This window comes from Uranotaenia lowii, chromosome 2 (genome assembly GCF_029784155.1).
Source record: "Uranotaenia lowii strain MFRU-FL chromosome 2, ASM2978415v1, whole genome shotgun sequence".
Lineage (NCBI taxonomy): Eukaryota > Metazoa > Arthropoda > Insecta > Diptera > Culicidae > Uranotaenia > Uranotaenia lowii.
Window position 1 is genome coordinate 279,324,887 of NC_073692.1, and position 18,757 is coordinate 279,343,643.

General features: G+C 35.3%; 1 protein-coding gene across 2 annotated transcripts in view; it reads right to left on the reverse strand.

Annotated features, from left to right (window-relative positions):
• Window positions 1-16,468, reverse strand: part of LOC129747101 (uncharacterized) — a 46,316-nt gene extending 29,848 nt beyond the window's left edge. The window contains exons 1-3 of one of the 2 annotated variants that reach the window (XM_055741123.1): window positions 15,874-16,468; window positions 6,358-6,853; window positions 5,331-5,756 (exon numbers count right to left, since the gene is read on the reverse strand). In XM_055741123.1, the coding sequence (XP_055597098.1) occupies window positions 5,331-5,756; window positions 6,358-6,743 (812 nt within the window). In that variant the 5' untranslated portion in view covers window positions 6,744-6,853; window positions 15,874-16,468. The remainder of the gene's footprint in view (window positions 1-5,330; window positions 5,757-6,357; window positions 6,854-15,873) is intronic. The other variant, XM_055741124.1, reaches the window with a different exon arrangement.
• Window positions 16,469-18,757: the final 2,289 nt, after the last annotated feature.

An 18,757-nucleotide genomic window follows, 5' to 3' on the forward strand; every position in this document is an offset into this window, starting at 1 on the left:
AATTCTGAATGTGTATAAAAACATAAAAATATAGGTGATTCAAGATATGTGGCCCACGATTCCCCACAAGCTATGATTTGCAAATTGGTTGCGTTTGTGTGACTAATTGATGTTTCATCAAAAAATCCTTTACCATGTGAAAGATCATGACAAAACTAAGATCATAAGCGTATGAGCATATTTTTGTTATACACTTTAGGTTCCCCATCGATGAAATTAGCGGGTGTTTTTTTAATTATGTAAGTAAATTTTTCTAACTGTTTTTAGCTTGATAAACAAGAGAAGCATATTATGCGTATTTCAGTCAACAACATATAGGAATATATGCTCACGCAAAGCGACGACGATGACAGTTGGTTTGAGATTTTTATCTCAACACTCATCTGAGATACTAAAAGTGGCCCACGTTTCCCCATGGCCCACGATACCCCACTCTTCCCTACTTAAAAAATTGAACCCATTTTGATGAGTGTGTACTAAAAAGTTTCACACGGAAACACAGAGAACAGACGTACTAGCTCGAACAAAAAATCTTCAAAAAAGTGTGTAAAATTTCAAATGCTGGCATCCAAAAAATACGTTGAAAATTGACTTGAAACAGTGCCATCTATTGTGCCGTTAAAAAGTTACAAATCGAATTTTCAAGTGCCAGTTTTCGAAAAGGCTTACCTTATATGAGCACATTAATAATAAAAGAAATGCCGCTCTAAAATAGACGGGTTCAATTTTTGCTAGATAAATGCAATGGAAGTTACTTTTGATTAGACAGCATTTCACTCCCTTCATGTTAGGACTACTGAGGCAGTAAAAATAACTAAGATTTTTGGAATAAATTTTTACACTTCATAGACGTTTATCGTCAGAGGACGAATTGGCTATATCCAGTCAATTACGTACATCCTGTACGATCTGTCTTACCCATTAGAACCATTTCTAGACATTTCGAAGCGGATTACTTTCAGAAATCACTTTTGCATCCCATTGTTCAAAATTTAGTACTTTCTAGTTTGAAGGAAAAGAGGGATTAAATTTTAAGACATTTTTCCACTAGGCAACGCGACGAAAACTTTACGAAACATCAAAAACGATTTTCTTGAAACATGTCAAACAGTTCACACGACCTGTTAAAAACTGACCAAAATTTTTTTTCTCAATTTGGTTTTAACAGTTCCCTTTGGTGTGTTTGGAGACATCTGGTGCCCCAGCCAAAAAACAAAAATTGGGTAAAAAAGGTAGTTGGATATTTCACACAAGTTTCGTGGGGTAGCTTGTACGTCTGTTCTCTGTGATAAAAAGCAGTGTTAATTTCCAAAAACTGTGTTAAAATGCGTGTTAATTCCGATGCTTTGAAACTTGAAAGAAATAGACTGTAATCTGAGACCTCATATTTGAGACATGCAATCTGACACCCGATACTTAGGGAATAGGACTCGACTCACGTCTCACAGTGGGCCAGGAACCATACTTTTGTGGTCCAAATTGACAGAGGCTTCGTTGTAGCCCATTGGCGTCTTCGACAAAGTTGATCGAATATATTTGCGCTATCTATTGATGGAATTGAATAAGTTTGATTTTCGCCGCAAGGTGGCGCCAAAATCTAACTTTTTACAGAAGCAAGATACAGGCATGGTTTCTTCTATAAAGTTGGTCATGATACCTTTCACTTCAACTATGTAGAACATTGTTAGGCTCTATGTTGTGTACTTACCTAGCAAAAATAATAATTTAAGGAAACCTTGAAAAAAATGCTTTTTTTTCACCTATGTTTGTTTTTAGCTATACTAGACCTCATATTTTCACAGTATTCGATTGGAATAGACTCAAATGAGATATTCTAGTGGAAAACTTATTCGTTTCGCAGATTTTTTCTGTAAAATTGTTAAAAAAAGGTTGAAATTATACATTTTTCAAATTGCAATAACTTACCAAGCTACCAAAAGTCCCATAAATCAGGTACAAAAACGCTTACTCAGACCCATCATTGATATTACGTACATATGTACGTTCTATGCAGCTCAAAATTTAAGTTCTTGTTGATACTTTCAAGTTCCATAACAAGTCTCAATGATCTTCTATTTAGCTTCCAGCGGCCTCTTAATTTAGCTTCCAAAAAATCGCAAAATGAGCAAAAAATCTCTCTCTATCTCAACTGAACCCTTGGCTTCGATTCACATCACCTTCTCTTGATTATTTACTATGTTCTGTATCGGTGCCGCCATGATGCCACGTGCCGGATTCCAAACTCGACTAATTGCTAAATTTATTCATTCCTACACTTATTGAAAAAAAAAACTTTCCCGGCTTGGGGTCGAGCCCTGACCTGCGTAGTGAGAATCGAACACGCTACCACAAGACCACGCCTAGATGTTGTTCTAACTGAAACTAAAACTCGAAATGGTGATTTGATTTTGAAAGCACATCAATGCACTTTTTGTGACTTACCAAATCCCGTTTTGAGCACTTTTGTGCCCTTTATGATACTTAAGTCCCGTATAACGTACGTATAGATCACTTTTGCAACTTTCAAGTGCGCTAATGAGTTCACTCATGGGAATTGGGCAAAACAAGTCACATACAACGTACATATTAATCACTTTTGCATATTTCAAGTTCAAGAGTACATAAATTTCACTAAAGGGAATTGGGCAGTTGATTCTCTTTGTCAGCCAATATGTAACTTTCAATGCCTTCATTCAAGTAAATATGTGACTTTTGGTTGCTTGGGATGCTTGTGAGCATGTTTGGCGTACCTCATTTTTCGAGAAGTTACAGTTATGATTATGATCTTAATGCATGTAAAAAATGTCGGTGGGCTCTTGTGGGTTGCTTGCCAAATGATTTAATAAAGTTGGATAATTTTCTATACAAATTCACATATTTTAAGACATTTTTCAAAGAAAACATCCGCATTTCTCGTAGAAAAGTCCAACTTCTATCGTTCAGTTATTGAATGAGTCTATTGCTTGTTCAGTCGATGATTGAATCAGCACATTTTTCGCACTTTTAATCTAATTTGTAAGAATAAAAATTTTCAAAAATTAATTTAAAAAAACAGTTTTACATTTTTTTTTATTTTTTAAATAAATTTGAAAAATTTGCTTAATCGCTAAATTTAGCATCGCAATGGACTAAATCAATAATAAAACGAAGAAAATTCGACTTTTCTACGAGAAATGCGGATGTTTTCTTGGAAATGGTCTTATAATATGTGAATTTGTATTGAAAATTAACCAACTTCATTAAATCATTTGGCAAGCACAACTGTCACTTCTAGAAAAAATGAGGTACGCCAAACTGCTCGCAAGTAAGTTATTGCAATTTGAAAAATTGACCATTTTTTCGCGATTTTGACAGAAAAAAAATCAGCGAAACGAATAAGTTTTCCACTAGAAAATCTCATTTGCGTCTATTCCAATCGAATACTGTGGAAATATGAGGTCTACTATAGCTTAAAACAAAAATAGGTGAAAAAAATTTTTAAAGGTTTCCTTTGAAACATAGAGTTCAACAATTTTCTACTAAGTTTAAGTGAAAGGTATCATAAACAACTTTGTAGAAGAAACCATGCCTTATCTTGCTTCTGTAAAAAGTTAGATTTTGGCGCCACCTTGCGGAGCAAAACAAAACTAATTCAAATCCATCAATAGACAACGCAAATATAGTCGAGCAACTTTGTCGAAGACACCGATGGGCTACAACGGAGCCTCTGGCCTGCAGTCAATTTGGACCGCAAAGGTGTGATTCCTGGCCCACCGTGGCGTCTCAACTCTAGCATTTCATTTCTCGTCCCACGTCTCACGTCTTTTGTCTCACTCCTCACGTCTCACATTTGATTAGTCTTTTCTCACGTCGCATTCATCACTTCTCACTTTTCGTGTTACATGATCGTGACTCCTGTTTCGTATCTCATGTCTCATGGCTCATGTCTCATGTCTCATGTTTCATGTCTCATGTCTCATGTTTCATGTCTCATGTCTCATATCTCATGTCTCATATCTCATATCTCATGTCTCATGTCTCATGTCGTATGTTTCATGTCTCATGTTCCATGTCTCATGTCTCATGTCTAATGTTTTATGTCGTATGTCTCATGCCTCATGTTCCATGTATCATGTCTCATGTCCCATGTCTCATGTCTCATGTCTCATGTCTCATGTCTCATGTCTCATGTCTCATGTCTCATGTCTCATGTCTCATGTCTCATGTCTCATGTCTCATGTCGCATGTCTCATGTCTCATGTCTCATGTCTCATGTCTCATGTCTCATGTCTCATGTCTCATGTCTCATGTCTCATGTCTTATGTCTCATGTCTCATGTCTCATGTCTCATGTCTCATGTCTCATGTCTCATGTCTCATGTCTCATGTCTCATGTCTCATGTCTCATGTCTCATGTCTCATGTCTCATGTCTCATGTCTCATGTCTCATGTCTCATGTCTCATGTCTCATGTCTCATGTCTCATGTCTCATGTCTCATGTCTCATGTCTCATGTCTCATGTCTCATGTCTCATTTCTCATGTCTCATGTCCCATGTCTCATGTCTCATGTCTCATGTCTCATGTCTCATGTCTCATGTCTCATGTCTCATGCCTCATGTCTCATGTCTCAGGTCTCATGTTTCATGTAGCATGTCTCATGTTTCATGTCTCATGTCTCATGTTTCATATCTCATGTATCATGTCTCTTGTCTCATATATCATGTCTCATGTATCATGTCTCTTGTCTCACGCCTCATGTCTCATATCTTAGATCTGATTAGGGAGTTTTTGTCTGGGCTTTCAGGGAGCGTCCATAGAGATTTGATGAATTCTTTGAGGGTTCCTGAGGATTTTTTTTATTTGGGTACACCCGAATAACTTTCAAAAGTGTCACATTGACACTCAAGAGCGAACGAGGGTTAAACTCTATGGATTTAGTCGTTTAAAAATAAGAAATTTATTAGTATTCATGTAAGTAGTAATTATTTGTGACGTGATCAGCAAACCCGGATCAAATTATCTAGTAGGTGAATACTGAGGTGAATACTTTGGCTCTGCTGGTACGACTTCGTTCAATTAGCAGACCAGTGTAATCAAATTCATTTTGAATCACACAATCATCGTTTTCTGCGACTTAATGTTTTGATATTTGAACCATGGCCCAAATGTTACACATCGTCATTGTGCATTTGAAAACATCAAATATAAAATCAATTAGCCGTGCCATTTACTTGAAACTAGAGTGCCCCACTTTACAATCGCTCTAGCCATAACACTTAACGAAAATTGAAACGACGACACCGAAATCAAACACCACCTTTCGATTTTGGTTGTTTTTGTTTCTTACTCACCTGTTCTGAGGCTCGGCTTCCTCGACGACCGCTATCGACTCAGTTATCTCGTCTGAGTCAGAGTCGAAATCGTCATCGTGAAGATTTTCGTTATCACCCGATAATGGTTCATCCGGTAGGCCGTGTTCGACTCCACTGTCCCTATTAGAGGAATCGATCATGTCCAGGCTCTGAGGGTGGAACTCATCACTCTTCGATAAAATCTGACGGGAGCTTCTTTTCCGCTCAACTAGCACTTCTTCGTAGATGCTCTCGATCACTTGAATTGCGTTATCCATTTTCACTTCCCTTTTGACAACGCTTCGAACACTATCGTTACCGTCAATTGAGGCACTTTCTGCATTTAGAGAACCTTCACGAGCTGAATCTACAAATTTTAGGTCCACCTGCGAAGGAGACACCGATCGATGGCTCGTGCTCTTCACACTAGGTTTGGGGAAAAAACTCATTATTTTATCATTTGATTTACAATCACTGCATTTTGAGCACGCTACTCAAAGGTAGTATCTATCAAGATTGTGAAGCCATTTTGAAAATGTGAACTAAGTTTGCCTTCTATTCCTGATTCTGTGTATTTAATTGTTTAGCTATTTAAATCATAAATGGGTTAGAGACTAATATTAAATGTGTAACAATACTGAACTGAGCAATAAAATGTGATAAAAAAAAACTTTCGAACAATGCATGGTTTCGTATGAGTTCTGATGGTTTTACACGAAAAAAAAAACTATGGAAATACACATCTAGCGTGTTATTTTGAATGTTTGTTTTGGGAAATCTAAAGTTTAGGCACTTCACGCACTGCTTTAGGTTATGACCCCGAACATCCTTAAAACGGTGACACAACCACTATAAGTTACAGATTCTCATAATCAATACCAAAGAATATTGAATTTCCAATTTCACTTTACTGGTTCTTCTTTAGAGTATTAACACACATGATACAATGACTTTTCCTATTCACATTTTCAAAAAAGTTCATCGGAGATTGCACTCTCCAATTCAACCACATCACGCAAATTCCCACCTTAAGCTCCAATCGGAGTGATATCGAGCGACCCCCCGTTGTTCCGCTGCTGATCGATCCAAAGACGTTGATGTGGGGGAGCTCCGATTCGAGCCGTAGAAATCATCCTGCTGGTGGCAGGTCAGGTTCTCGAAGTGTTGCGTCAACCGGTGCACGTACGAAGATTTTGCTCGGACTCCCCCGCCGCCCCCGCCAGCCGGAAAACGTTTCTTGACCGCACTTGTGTTGCTTGTGTTGTTGCTGTTACTGTTACTGTTTGGGTTGTGGCTTTGCGCGATCGTCAGCAGCGATTTGCTCCGGTTGCCGTCTTCCAAACAAATGCCGCTGTCTCGCGAGAGGCGACTTCGCCTGATGTTCGAGCTCGGCGTGCCGCTTGATTTGCTCATAATTGCGGGTAATTAGCAGCTTTGATTGTGAGAGCGATTTGTTGCTGTTTGCAAACGATCAAGTGGCGGATGTAATGTTCGTAGTGACTCTTATGGAGTATTTGGTAGATCTGAAATGTAGCGAAAAATAGTGACAAACGTTGAGACTAGATTTCCACTCCATGCTCTTTGTTTGTTCGATGATAAAAGGGATTGCTAGCTTACTGACAAGCAAAGCTCAAATCTGTTGAGAAAAATGTTATCAATGAAGTGTGGGCGTAGCTATTTAGGGACATTGAAAGTGTATGACGTGAACTATGGTAAACATATTAATATGTTTGAAGAATGAACACAATTTAACCTATGGGTGGGATATATTTCAATGCAATGACGAATTAACAAGACAAGCTGACACAGTCAAACTGAACAAAATTTCTTAATCCAATGCACAGTGATCCTAGGGGGCAAAAACCAGAACTTTTTCCCTAGCCCCTTTGTTTTTCATTTGGACTTCAACACGTTCGTTGCAACGCTCATTTTGATAGTTTTACTAGCCAGATCCAAAAAAAAATGATAAATTGGGTCTTTTCACATTTTAGTTGGGCAAAATCAATTACCATTACCAATCTTATCATACTTCTCTAATTCAAGGTAAGAAATCTTAATTTGATGCTATCCAAAAACAAATTATAATTTAGAAAATCCATTAAAAAGAAAAAAAAGTGAAATCTGTGAAAATTTCAAAATTTTATGTTCTGTGACACAGAAAAATGTGATGTGATGAAAATTTGCTCGAAATTCTGTGAAATTGCTAATTTTTCTGTGATTTCGGCAACCTTGGTCCCATGGCGACGAACTTGTTGAAATGTCATTTGGGCTATAAAATGTCGTTCAAGCTTTAAAATGTCATTTGAGCTTTAAAATTTCTCCAGAACATTTTCTCTTTCAAACATGTTTCATAAATTGAAAGCATCAAAAACATGTCAAAGTGTACTATAGAAGATTGAATATTGTGACTAGAGCTTATTTTGTTATAGAGCCCTATTTTGTTCTTCAAAATTGTAAAATGTGCAAAAATTTTTAAAAAAACAACATGATTCAGAGCAGAGTTATAGAGGTTTTATTTTGAAAGTTATTTTAAAGTTTTTTTAAAGTATTTTTTTAAGTTAACTATTATCAAATGAGTATTTACGTGCTCTGCTCTGAATGAAGAAAGAGTTTTGAGGATCCAACAAAGTTTCATACAACTTTGTAGAACAAATTAAAGCTCTATATCTTGAGACAAAAAATGTTTATGCTTTTAAGTTATGAAGCATATTTAAAGAAGCAAATGTTCTGAAGACATTTTAAAGCAAAAATGAAAGACAAAGGCGCTAGGTAAAAAGTTCCACTTTGTACCCTTTTAGAACCACTGTGCAATGTCCGTTGATAATAATTTTAAAAATATGAAGAAGCGGTCAGTAACACAAAACCGAAAAATTTAGGTTGAAGTGCGACAAGTCTTTTGTCTAAGTAATTCTAAGTAAATACAATTCTACATACAAATACAAATACTAATACAATTCTAAGTAAATACAATTTTCCTCTTGCGGTAAATATCACTTTAATCTTCCGTTCCAAAACTCCTACAACTATAACACATCAACTTTCTTCGTTCCACTATCAAAACAAATTCAAATACAAAAATAGTCAGCTCCCCGATTATGATCCCATTCTTAATCCTAATTAAAATTCATGAACTTATCCGAAACCAAGTCAAATTCAAGCCTGATCCAGATAATGAATTCTGATCCCGGAATTAAATTTGAGGTTTTTTCGTGGTTTTTTATCTTATTTGGATCCAGCATGTTGGATCAAGGTCCTGATTTTTATCTCGGATCCTGAATTTAGATCATGAGTTTCGGATCGTGATACTGTTTCTGGGCAGATTAATACGATCATGGTTCTAATTTTAAAGGGATCCTGGATTATGATATCGCAACTTTATCCCCGATCATTATTTTCAATTACAATCCTCTTTTCTCACCTTGGTCACCTTGATCGCGGGTTCTGGTAATGATCTTAAATCCTGAACATAGATCTTGATTTAAGACATGTATTTCGTATCCTGGCCCCAGATTATGATCCTTATTCTGAACAAGAGATGTACCGAATTTTCGGTCGGCCGAATATTCGGCGCCAAATATCGCCAAAACCGTTAAGTTGAATATTCCGCTCATCGAATAGTTGAGCTAAGTAGGCCGAATATTTATTATTTCAATTTTTACAATAATAGACTTGTCAAATTTATCAAATAATTTTTTGATAATTTATGAAATACCCTAAAGTAATGCTGGAAGAGCTACACAATCATCGAAAACTTATGGTTCAGCAAAACATCTTAGGGATATCTGTATTCTTTTCACTGTAGCTTGTACAGGAGAATGCTGACGAGTATTGCTTTATACTTTGATTATCTTTTATTCCTGATTTTCATGATGTATCCAGGTTCGGAAAAATTTGAATTAAGTTAAATCTGGCCGGGATGCCCCGATATTGTTTAAAACTTTCCGGATTTTGCCCGGGTTTATTCAGATTATTTAAAAAAAAACATAAATTTCTCTTCGAAAATTTTAAGATTTTGTATTCAAAAAGAATTTTCAATGAAATCCAAAATGAACATATTTTTTTGTTTAAACTTTCGATACGATTTTTCCACTGCTGCTGTGATTCAATGAAAACTTTAAATTTCAAGATTTTTCGTTATTTTTCTTCTTGTATGTTTAAGAAATTTGATAAGTTTAAGGGGGGGGTAGGGTCTAACACTTAAAAAAAATCGATTTTTTTTATTTTTTTATTTTCTTATTGTAAAACATTTCAAGAATGTTGTGTCAAATTTTCAAGTCAATTGAAGCAAAACTGTAGAAGTTCTAGGCCTTTATCTCCTCCTATCTAATACTGCAAGAGAGAGAGAGCAGAAACTTCAAACGCGTTTTTCTCGAAAGCACATTTTTAAAGTCCGTGGACATCGTCATTTGAAAACTACTTATCTGATTCTTTTCAAATTTGGTACATATTTTCTACATATAAAATACCAAACCCCAACGTTTTTCTTTTTTGTTGTTTTTACTTTGGGGAGATTTTAGAGGTGAAAAATGGCGGTATTTTTCGTGAAAAATCGTAGTTTTTACTTCAAGCAGCCACAAAAATTTCATAAAATTTTTTTTAAGTTAAATAAAAACGTTGGGGTCCAGAAAAACATCTATTAAAAATATTTTTTTGACTTCAGATGATTCTGTGCTGAGATACAGTGTCCACCGCAAATCCTGTTTTCTAAAAGGCATCCTCGAAAGTGCTCCGTCATCGGCTCATTTTTCAATATTTTTCTACGAAAAAATTACTAAATGTTCTTTTAACAATGCTTTGTATAATGCAAAAAATTTGAATACATTTGTTTTAAAGATAGCTCTAGAAAAAAATCGTGGAAATGGTGATTTTTTTTACCCGTTACACCCTACCCCTCCCTTAAGAATTTTAAGTATAAGTTTTTTTATGCGTTATTACGGAAGAAATAGAAATAAATTGAAATAATCGCTTATGTTTTTTCATTAAAAACTCAAGAATATTCGACGGAATATTCAGCCGAATATTCGTTTGGCAGAATAGTTGAGAAGGTCAATATTCGGTATTCGGCTGTTCGCCGAATACCACTATTCGGTACATCTCTATTCTGAACCCAGATCATGGATCCTGATCTCAGACTTTGTTCCTGAATTCTAAATACTTGATTCTGATCATGAATTTCTGGGTGCTGATCTTGATTTTTTATTTTGATCAGATATTCTGATAATTGAGATCCTGGATTCTGATCCTGAGCCATGAACGGCGTACTTAATTTTGCTCCCGAAACCCGATACTGATTCTTATCCTCGATATTGAATACTTGATCTCGATCCCTTATCCCAGGATCAGGGCTCTGGATCTTGAATCCTAATCCTGCAATCTATAAAAAAAAATTGATAGAGAATTCTAATTCTGAAGTCATATTTAGGATCCCGATCCTGGATTCTGATCCAGATCCCGCATCCTGAGTATTTAAAACCTCGATCCTCATAGTTGCTGAATCGTGCTTTCATTTCCTGATCCCGGTTCTTTATACCTGATCTTGGGTCCTGGCCCTAAACCAAATCCGGGATTCTGTGCTGATTCCCATCTCGGATACTCAACCTTATTATACATTATGGATACTTCATCCTGGATCCTGATTCAAATTCTGAAACCTGACCCCGGATTGTAATACTGATTCCAAATTCTGAAGGATCTAATCCTGAAACTTTGGCCCTGGTCCTGGAATTCGAACTCTATCCCAAATCCTTATTCTGAACTCCGATCATGGCTCTTATTTATCCTGAATATTGAATAAAGATTCCGAATTATGTTGCCTAAACTTTATTCTTTAACTCAAAGCTGATCCAGGGTCCAAATTCCGGCTTTTGATTCCTATCGTGGATTTTATACTGATCCAAAATCTTATGCTGATCTTATATCTTGATATGGAATCCTGGAATTCGATTCTCAGCTGAGACCGTCTCCTGATCTTTGATTCTAGCCCTGAAGCCTGATTTTGCAGGCTGATCTTGCATTCTATTCTAGATCAGCAAGGATAACAGCTGGAACCGAAATGATAAAATTTGTAAAATGAATCTGATTTTTTTGTTTATTTGTTCATATAAATATTGGGTAATATGCGCGGGCATACAGCCGATTAACAAAAAGGCTGATAGATCAACATATCTACATATATCAGTTTGAGGGTAATCCGCTTTTAACACATGGCAGGAAAAAAATATTGTTATGCAAAGTCAAAAAAAAAAATTACAAGATTTTTAACAGTTTTGTTAAAATATATTGAACCTTAATGATCTTGCATAGAAAATCTAATGTTTTTTCTTTCTAAATAATCTGAAAATCAAAAATTAAACAAATTGAAGCTTTTAACAAAGTTATAAATAATAAAACATTGAATTGAAATAAGATACATACAGTTTTTCAATTCCTATATCAGGCAGGTTAAATGCCTCAATCAAAAATAAACAGATAAGCTTTTTTTTAACTTTTGATCGATTATTTATTGAATTCAAGCTATAATTACAATATTACAGTGAAAATAGAAGAGCTTCATACTAATCTCATAAAAACATGATATGAACAAAATATACTATCATAACATATGGCCATATGGCATCCCTAACTTGTTTTTTTTTTCAAAAAAACTAGTTATATTAAAAATTTCGGGGGGATGAATGACAGCTTGCTGTTAAATACCCGAACAAAAAAATCGCTTAAATGTCAGCTTCGATGAATGCTTAACATCAGTTTTTACCATTTTCACTTAAATTATATGAAAATAATACATGTGGAATTGAAATATAGCTAAAACATAAATATGCACCTTTAGCCCGCCAGGTTTAGGAAATCGGCTATTTCGACTACTTTTATTTTAAAACCATGTTCTCTAAAACTGTGAGAGATTTTAACAGAAACATTGCTCTAACGCAAATAAACCAGATGTCCACTCATGTGCATATAAAATATATAAATAAATTTAGTTTCCAGACAACTTTTTAGTGTAATATGGGGGAAAATGAGTATTCTCCTTAGTATGTAGCTCCGTCTCCCCTTCTTATATAAAAAAAAATCCAAAAGTGTTAGTTATGAGTTCAATTGATCCCTAGTATTCAAAAACAATTAATTTTCTATCATAGTTCGTGATCTTTGTTGAGTTTCTTTTAGGCTTCCAAGGTAAGGAGTAGAGATGTGCCGAATATTCGGCTCACCGAATAGTTGAGCTAAGTATTCGGCCGAATAGGCCGAATAGGTCGTATATCTATTATTTAAAATTATAGAATAACGAACCTGTGAATTTTTTCAAATGATTTTGCATAATTTATAAAATATCCAAAACTAATGTTGTAAAAGCTACACAAACATTAAAATTTTATGGTTTTAGCTAAACATCTTAGGTGTAAGCGAGTATTTATTACAGTAGATAGTACAAGATAATGCTGACGAGTATCGCTTTATACCTTGATTATGGTTTTTTTTTCCAGATTTTCTCGATATATCCAGGCTAACCCAGAAATCTTATAGAGATTCGAGATAAGTTAAACCTGGTCGGGATGTCCAGATATTGTTTAAAACTTCCCGAATTTCGATCGCGCTTATTTCAATTTTTTGCTGAATCAAATATAAAACTAAAATTTCAATTTAAAATATTTAAAGTATTATGTTCAATAACAATTTTTGAAAAATTTCAAAATAAACATAAATTTTGCCCTTTTTTAAATTGTTTTTTTCAAAAATCGTTGTGAATGCCTGCCCATGTGCATACGCGTGATTGAAAATATGGTATGCTTAAGGTTAAAATCCTCTTGTCTGAGGTATCTTGTTCAAATTCGACCTTCGACTAATTCGTTATCAAATTAGCAATTTTAAATCTGTTTTGACATTTTTTGTCCAAGATATCATAGGAACACAATCTCTTTGGCGCTAAACGTCCTAGAAGCGACAAGTCATCTGATGTCTTGTCCTTTCAGTTATTGGTAACATTTAAAGAACCAGAAAGGACCCAACTTAAAAAAAATCTTATAATACATCATCTGATAATATCATCTAGTTGAAAATAATCGACTCAAAAGGGGTATTAATACGGAAAAAGAAGTAAATTGAAGTAAAAGCTTTTGTTTTTTTTTTCATTAAAAACTCAATAGAATATTGGCCGAAAAGTTTAAAAGGTCAATATTCGGTATTATGCCGTTCGCAGAATACCACTATTCGGTACATCTCTAGTAAGGAGTGTATTCGAAAAAGAATGCAACACTTTGATTTGTAAATAACCTTTGAATATAGCGATAGAAATTGATGAAATTTTCAGTGAAGCTACCTATTGATGTAATGTGTACGTGTTAAGAAATTGGTGACCATCTGTCAAGTGGTTTTTGAGATAGCATCCAATACTGAAGTTAATGGACAAAATTTTTTAGGCAGGATCGAGAAAAATCTAGAAAGACCCAGTGGGAGACCCAAAAAGAGTTGGAAATCAACTTTTAGGATAAAGTTTACATTGTAAATCGTCAAAAGAAGTCCTAGAGGACACAATAGTGAGCTAAAATTTGAATAAAGTGAAGATAATTGATTCCATGAAGCGAGAGGAATGTTAGAGGTTTCGTTCAAGCTCCATCCGAAAGTGTGAGTAGAGGAAGAGATAAAAAAAGTCACATTTTACTGACTGCTTCGTCTAGCTGACTTATAAATAGGCCTGACTTAATTTTTACAAGGTAAAGCTGCCTACCGCTAAAAAAACAAAATACGGCGATTAAATCGTACGCAAAATATTTGGACTGCTTGTGGGGAGATATTTTGAAAAATATCGTAATTGATAGCAAAACGAATTCTTTATCGGGCACCTGGCAGGTATCCAATCAGAAACTTTTCGTTGACAAGTTTGCCTGTAATTTCCGGAGATAAACATGGAGAAAAAAAGAAAAATTTAATGTCTAGTACTTGAGGAGGGTAACGATTTGTGGAAACTACAAATTACCCAGTCTTTCTTAACGATTGACACCTTGAAATGGCTAAAAATACAAAAAAGACTGCCTCCAAATGCGACCATTTTATGTTTACGCATTATAGATGGCGCATGTTTTACCCAAGAATGAACGTCAAAAAATTTCTTCATTTGACGCTATCTCAAAAACCACTTGACAGAACATCACAAAAATTGGCATATGTAAACTTTACATTAGTAGGTAACTTCGCTGACAATTTCATCAATTTACATCCATGCATTCAAAAGTAATTCATAAAACAAAGTGTTGCATTTTTTTATAATATGTTCCTTATATCCATAGAAAAGTAGTGATGCAAAATTTAAGATTTCAAGAATTCATTGTGGGTCCGCGAAGAAATTTTGTTATTTGGATACAACTGAAAAATGTTTCAAGCCGCCAAACTTACAATAGTGTCATATTGACACTCAAGAGCGGATTAGGGTGAAATGGTTATATGGCCAAAAATAGTCACTGGACCTTTAAACTTTTGATTTTTTTTTTTAAATTTGCTAAAGGTTAGGGTCCCCTGAATAAAGGATCAAGTTTCCTTGAACAAAAGATTAAATTAACTTTAAAAATTTGATCACTTTCTGCTCCACGAAAAAACTTCTCATTCATCTAAGCATCGTTCTAATTTTTGGAGTATATAAACTTGAAATAAGATGCTGTTAGGAAATGCAAAAGACAGCTTTTTGTTATTTTTTTTTTTCAAAAATATATCTTTAAAAAAATAATAAAATAGGATAAAAAATCCCCATTCTTCCTTATATTTTTATCTGCAATGGTTTCCATCCAACGAACTGGCGGTTTTAATCTGGCTTAGGTGATAAGAACCACCCTGAAGGAACCAGGAAACGCTTGGTCGCAAAAAAAACTTCGAAGCAGTAGGTAATTATGTCAAACAGCCTATACTACTAAGAGCAAGTTCACTGGTGATGGGAAAATGTGGTAGAAATTTTATCACTGTTTGCACATTTTGAAATTTTTGCCATGCAAAAACATTTTCAAGATCTGTGGCCTTCAAGTTTTTTAATAACACGTGTTGTAGTTTTGCATGCCGTGATGCAAAAATAGCATTTTTGCATGGTAAAATTTTCAAAATGTCAAAATGTCTACCACTTTTTTCCAAAACCAGTAAACTTGCTCTAAGTGTTCTACCGCTCCATTGATGGACACTGAATAAGCCTAGGATTTGGGTTTATGTAGTTTGTGCAAATCGCTTCCGAGCAAATTCCATTTGCTTTATGTAGACGAGTTTGAAAATAAAACTAATAACAGAAAATTTTAAAATCATCTCAATGCTCTCACCGGCGAACCAGATGCTCAAAGTATAACATAATATATTCCATTGTCGTAACACTTTGTTTTGGAGATCTTACTGTTCGAATCATTAGTAATGAACAGCAGAGAATGGAAATGAATACAGTGACATTGTCTAATACTGACATAAGTTTCTTTATGAGTGCAAGTCAATGTGAAAGGCTGTTCATAGAACACTGCAACAGTATTCAGTTTTATGGAAAATGCCTGCAAGAGGGTTGATAAGATAAAACAAAACGTACTTCACCCGTAGAATTTGAGTCAGAAAGCTTTTTCCAACTGGCGGTATTTCGTAACTACTGAAGAAAGTCACTTTATGGCACAGATTTGTTCCGGCAATTTTCTCTAGTTTCGAGATGTTTTTTGCTCCTCTCTTATCACTGTCGTCACATGATTGTGTAACTGCACTGTTTCCAACTCGTGTGTTTTTTAACTTCACTTTTCAGCCGCAGCCTGGAGCTTCAAAGAAAACGAAAAATGAACACTACTGTTATTATTCTTCCATTTTCTCGACTTTTGGAGCCGCCTCCAATCGAGTGCGGTTATTTGTTGTTAACTTCCTCGTTCCTTTTGAACTTGCGTAGCACGCTTCACTTCATTCGCGAGCCACGATGGGGCTTAAAATGGAACCTAGATAATCTGCAGAGTTAAGCTGACCATCAAATACGTCAACATCACGAGCAACTTGAACAGAACATCAAACAAGACACCAGCACATCCGACCTTCAATCAAAGCGCAGTTTATGCGGGGAACACCTAGGAACCTTCTAAAAATCGCGGGACCCGCGGCTAAGAAAGCGCTTCTATCGCCTAGACTCGCTAACGTGTGACTAGTGCAATCGTGAGCTAATGCAGCTGAAACAAACCTCCAAGCGTGTGTACGTACGTATATGCACACGCTTACCTGGCAATGATTATGATGATAATGATGACGCTCTCTTTGCCGGTTGAAGATAGGCGAATAGCTACTCGCAAGCCCAGGTAAAGTTTTAAGCGATATAATACCTAAAACACCACCACCACACAGCACTGATTTGTTTCGATGTTGCTACAAATGTTATGGATCTTGAGAGGGTTACGGTTGTGTGTTTGCAGCACTGACTGACTGTTGTCGGTGATTCGCTAACTACATAAAGTCACGACGAGTGAGTCTAATGGACCTAGCGCTACCCACACACGGTGCTGCTGTGATATCAATCATTAGCGAGCGTTCGATATCGGCTGATAACACACTGGATTTTTCTACGCATACAGGTGGTTACCTTCTCTTGGTCGGTCGGTGGATCGATATGAGGTTGACGTGAAAGCTTTTTTCGTCGAAATCGAAAAGGTTGTTAGTTTTGTAGCTTTTGGAATACCAAAGTACCCAAATTATCGCTACGAGGCCCCTCAAAACGGGTCCTGGGGGTACTGTGAAAAACGTATTGAAAATGGTGTGCAAAGAAAAAGACTAGAAATCAGAAATAAAGAAAAAAAAGACAGACAAACAGAATTTAAACTCGGCTTTCATTCTTCTCAAAGCATATAAGGAGTGGTCGGATCAAAAAAGGTCAAACAAAATTGCGGTAAATCTAATATTCGTTTATTAAAATCAAAGTATCAAAAATACTCAGTTCTGATCGACCTTCACTATGAGAAAATTGTACATATTGGTACCGTTAAAATTACATACTTTGGAGTTCGACAACTTTAACGAAGAAGTGAGTTTCAGAAATTACATACTTTGTCAGTTCTTTCTGTTCTACAAAACGCTCTCTGTAGAAAAAACTGAAACTTCAGTAAATTTATAGTTGGCGGCGTTTTTTTTCTCACTCGCACCACCAGAAAGTCAGTCTGTGATTTGCATCCTACCTGCGCGCACGCAACAACTTTTGCAAAACTGCTCGTTAAGTTTTTGCAGAAAATCAAATTTTTTTCGCTTCCCTCGGTAAGTTTGGACACATTCATTTCTGCTGAACGCTTTTTTTAATTCATCTTCACAATTTTAGGTTTGTTTCCTCTAGGTCCAGAAGCGACATGAAACCCCAAGTAACCATAAGCATTAAGCCATAACCCTTAATCAGCATTAAATCAACATTTCTAATGCAAGTTAGCATAATATCAACATTCATAATGCTTTCTAGTTTCAAATCAGCATTATTAATGCATAGAAGCAATAAAAAAATTAGCACTAATGATAGGATCTGAAAAGAATGGAAAAACTATCTATTTGAAAACAAAATGTTTATATATAGGTTAAATTTTATGATTGGTAAACAATAAATTAGCAAACTCGAAAAAATTTGAATCCATTTGAAACAAAATATCCCTGCTTCTAAATTTCAAATAAGAATTCAGAAATTTTTCTACTTTGTGTTATTTTTAGATACTTTTCAGTTCGTACAGCACTACGTTCTTGTACGTACTTTCTACATACTGGTATGTACAAGCCTTGCTACAAAAGTTTTCGTACCACCATTTTTACGTACTAGTAGCTTCCTGCACTTACAGGTTTTTTTTTAAATATGTCTTTATTTGTATCAATTTATCATTACATTAATATTACATTATTACATTAAATTAGGTGTTCAGCTCAATAATGAACTGTTCAGAGCCCTATAGTTAACTAGATATTAAAAATTTATTTATAAGAATTAAATATGCTTAGGGCAATTAAGTATTTAATGTAGGAGAACATCCTGTAATGGCAAAAATATTTCAAACTTAAAACTGAACACTATACTAAAATTAAACTAATTATAAAGAGAACGAATCTCTGCGATGGAAGACTGCATCGATTTTCCTCTAAAGTATTGATGATTGATGATTTTGTTGGCCATCTCTTCGATCGATTCAATGCCCGCAATCCGATGAAGATCTTCGGTGCTGTGCCAAGGTGGAAGCCGCAAAATCATTTTCAGAACCTTGTTCTGAATCCTCTGGATGGCTTTCTTCCTCGTTGCGCAGCAGCTAGACCAAATCGGAACTGCATACATTATCGCTGGTCGGAATATCTGCTTATAAATAAGCATCTTATTTTTCAGGCACAGTCGGGATTTCCTGTTGATGAGAGAATAAAGAGATTTAGTGTATTTATTACATTTAGATTGAATATCTTCAATGTGATTTTTAAAAGTAAGATTCCGA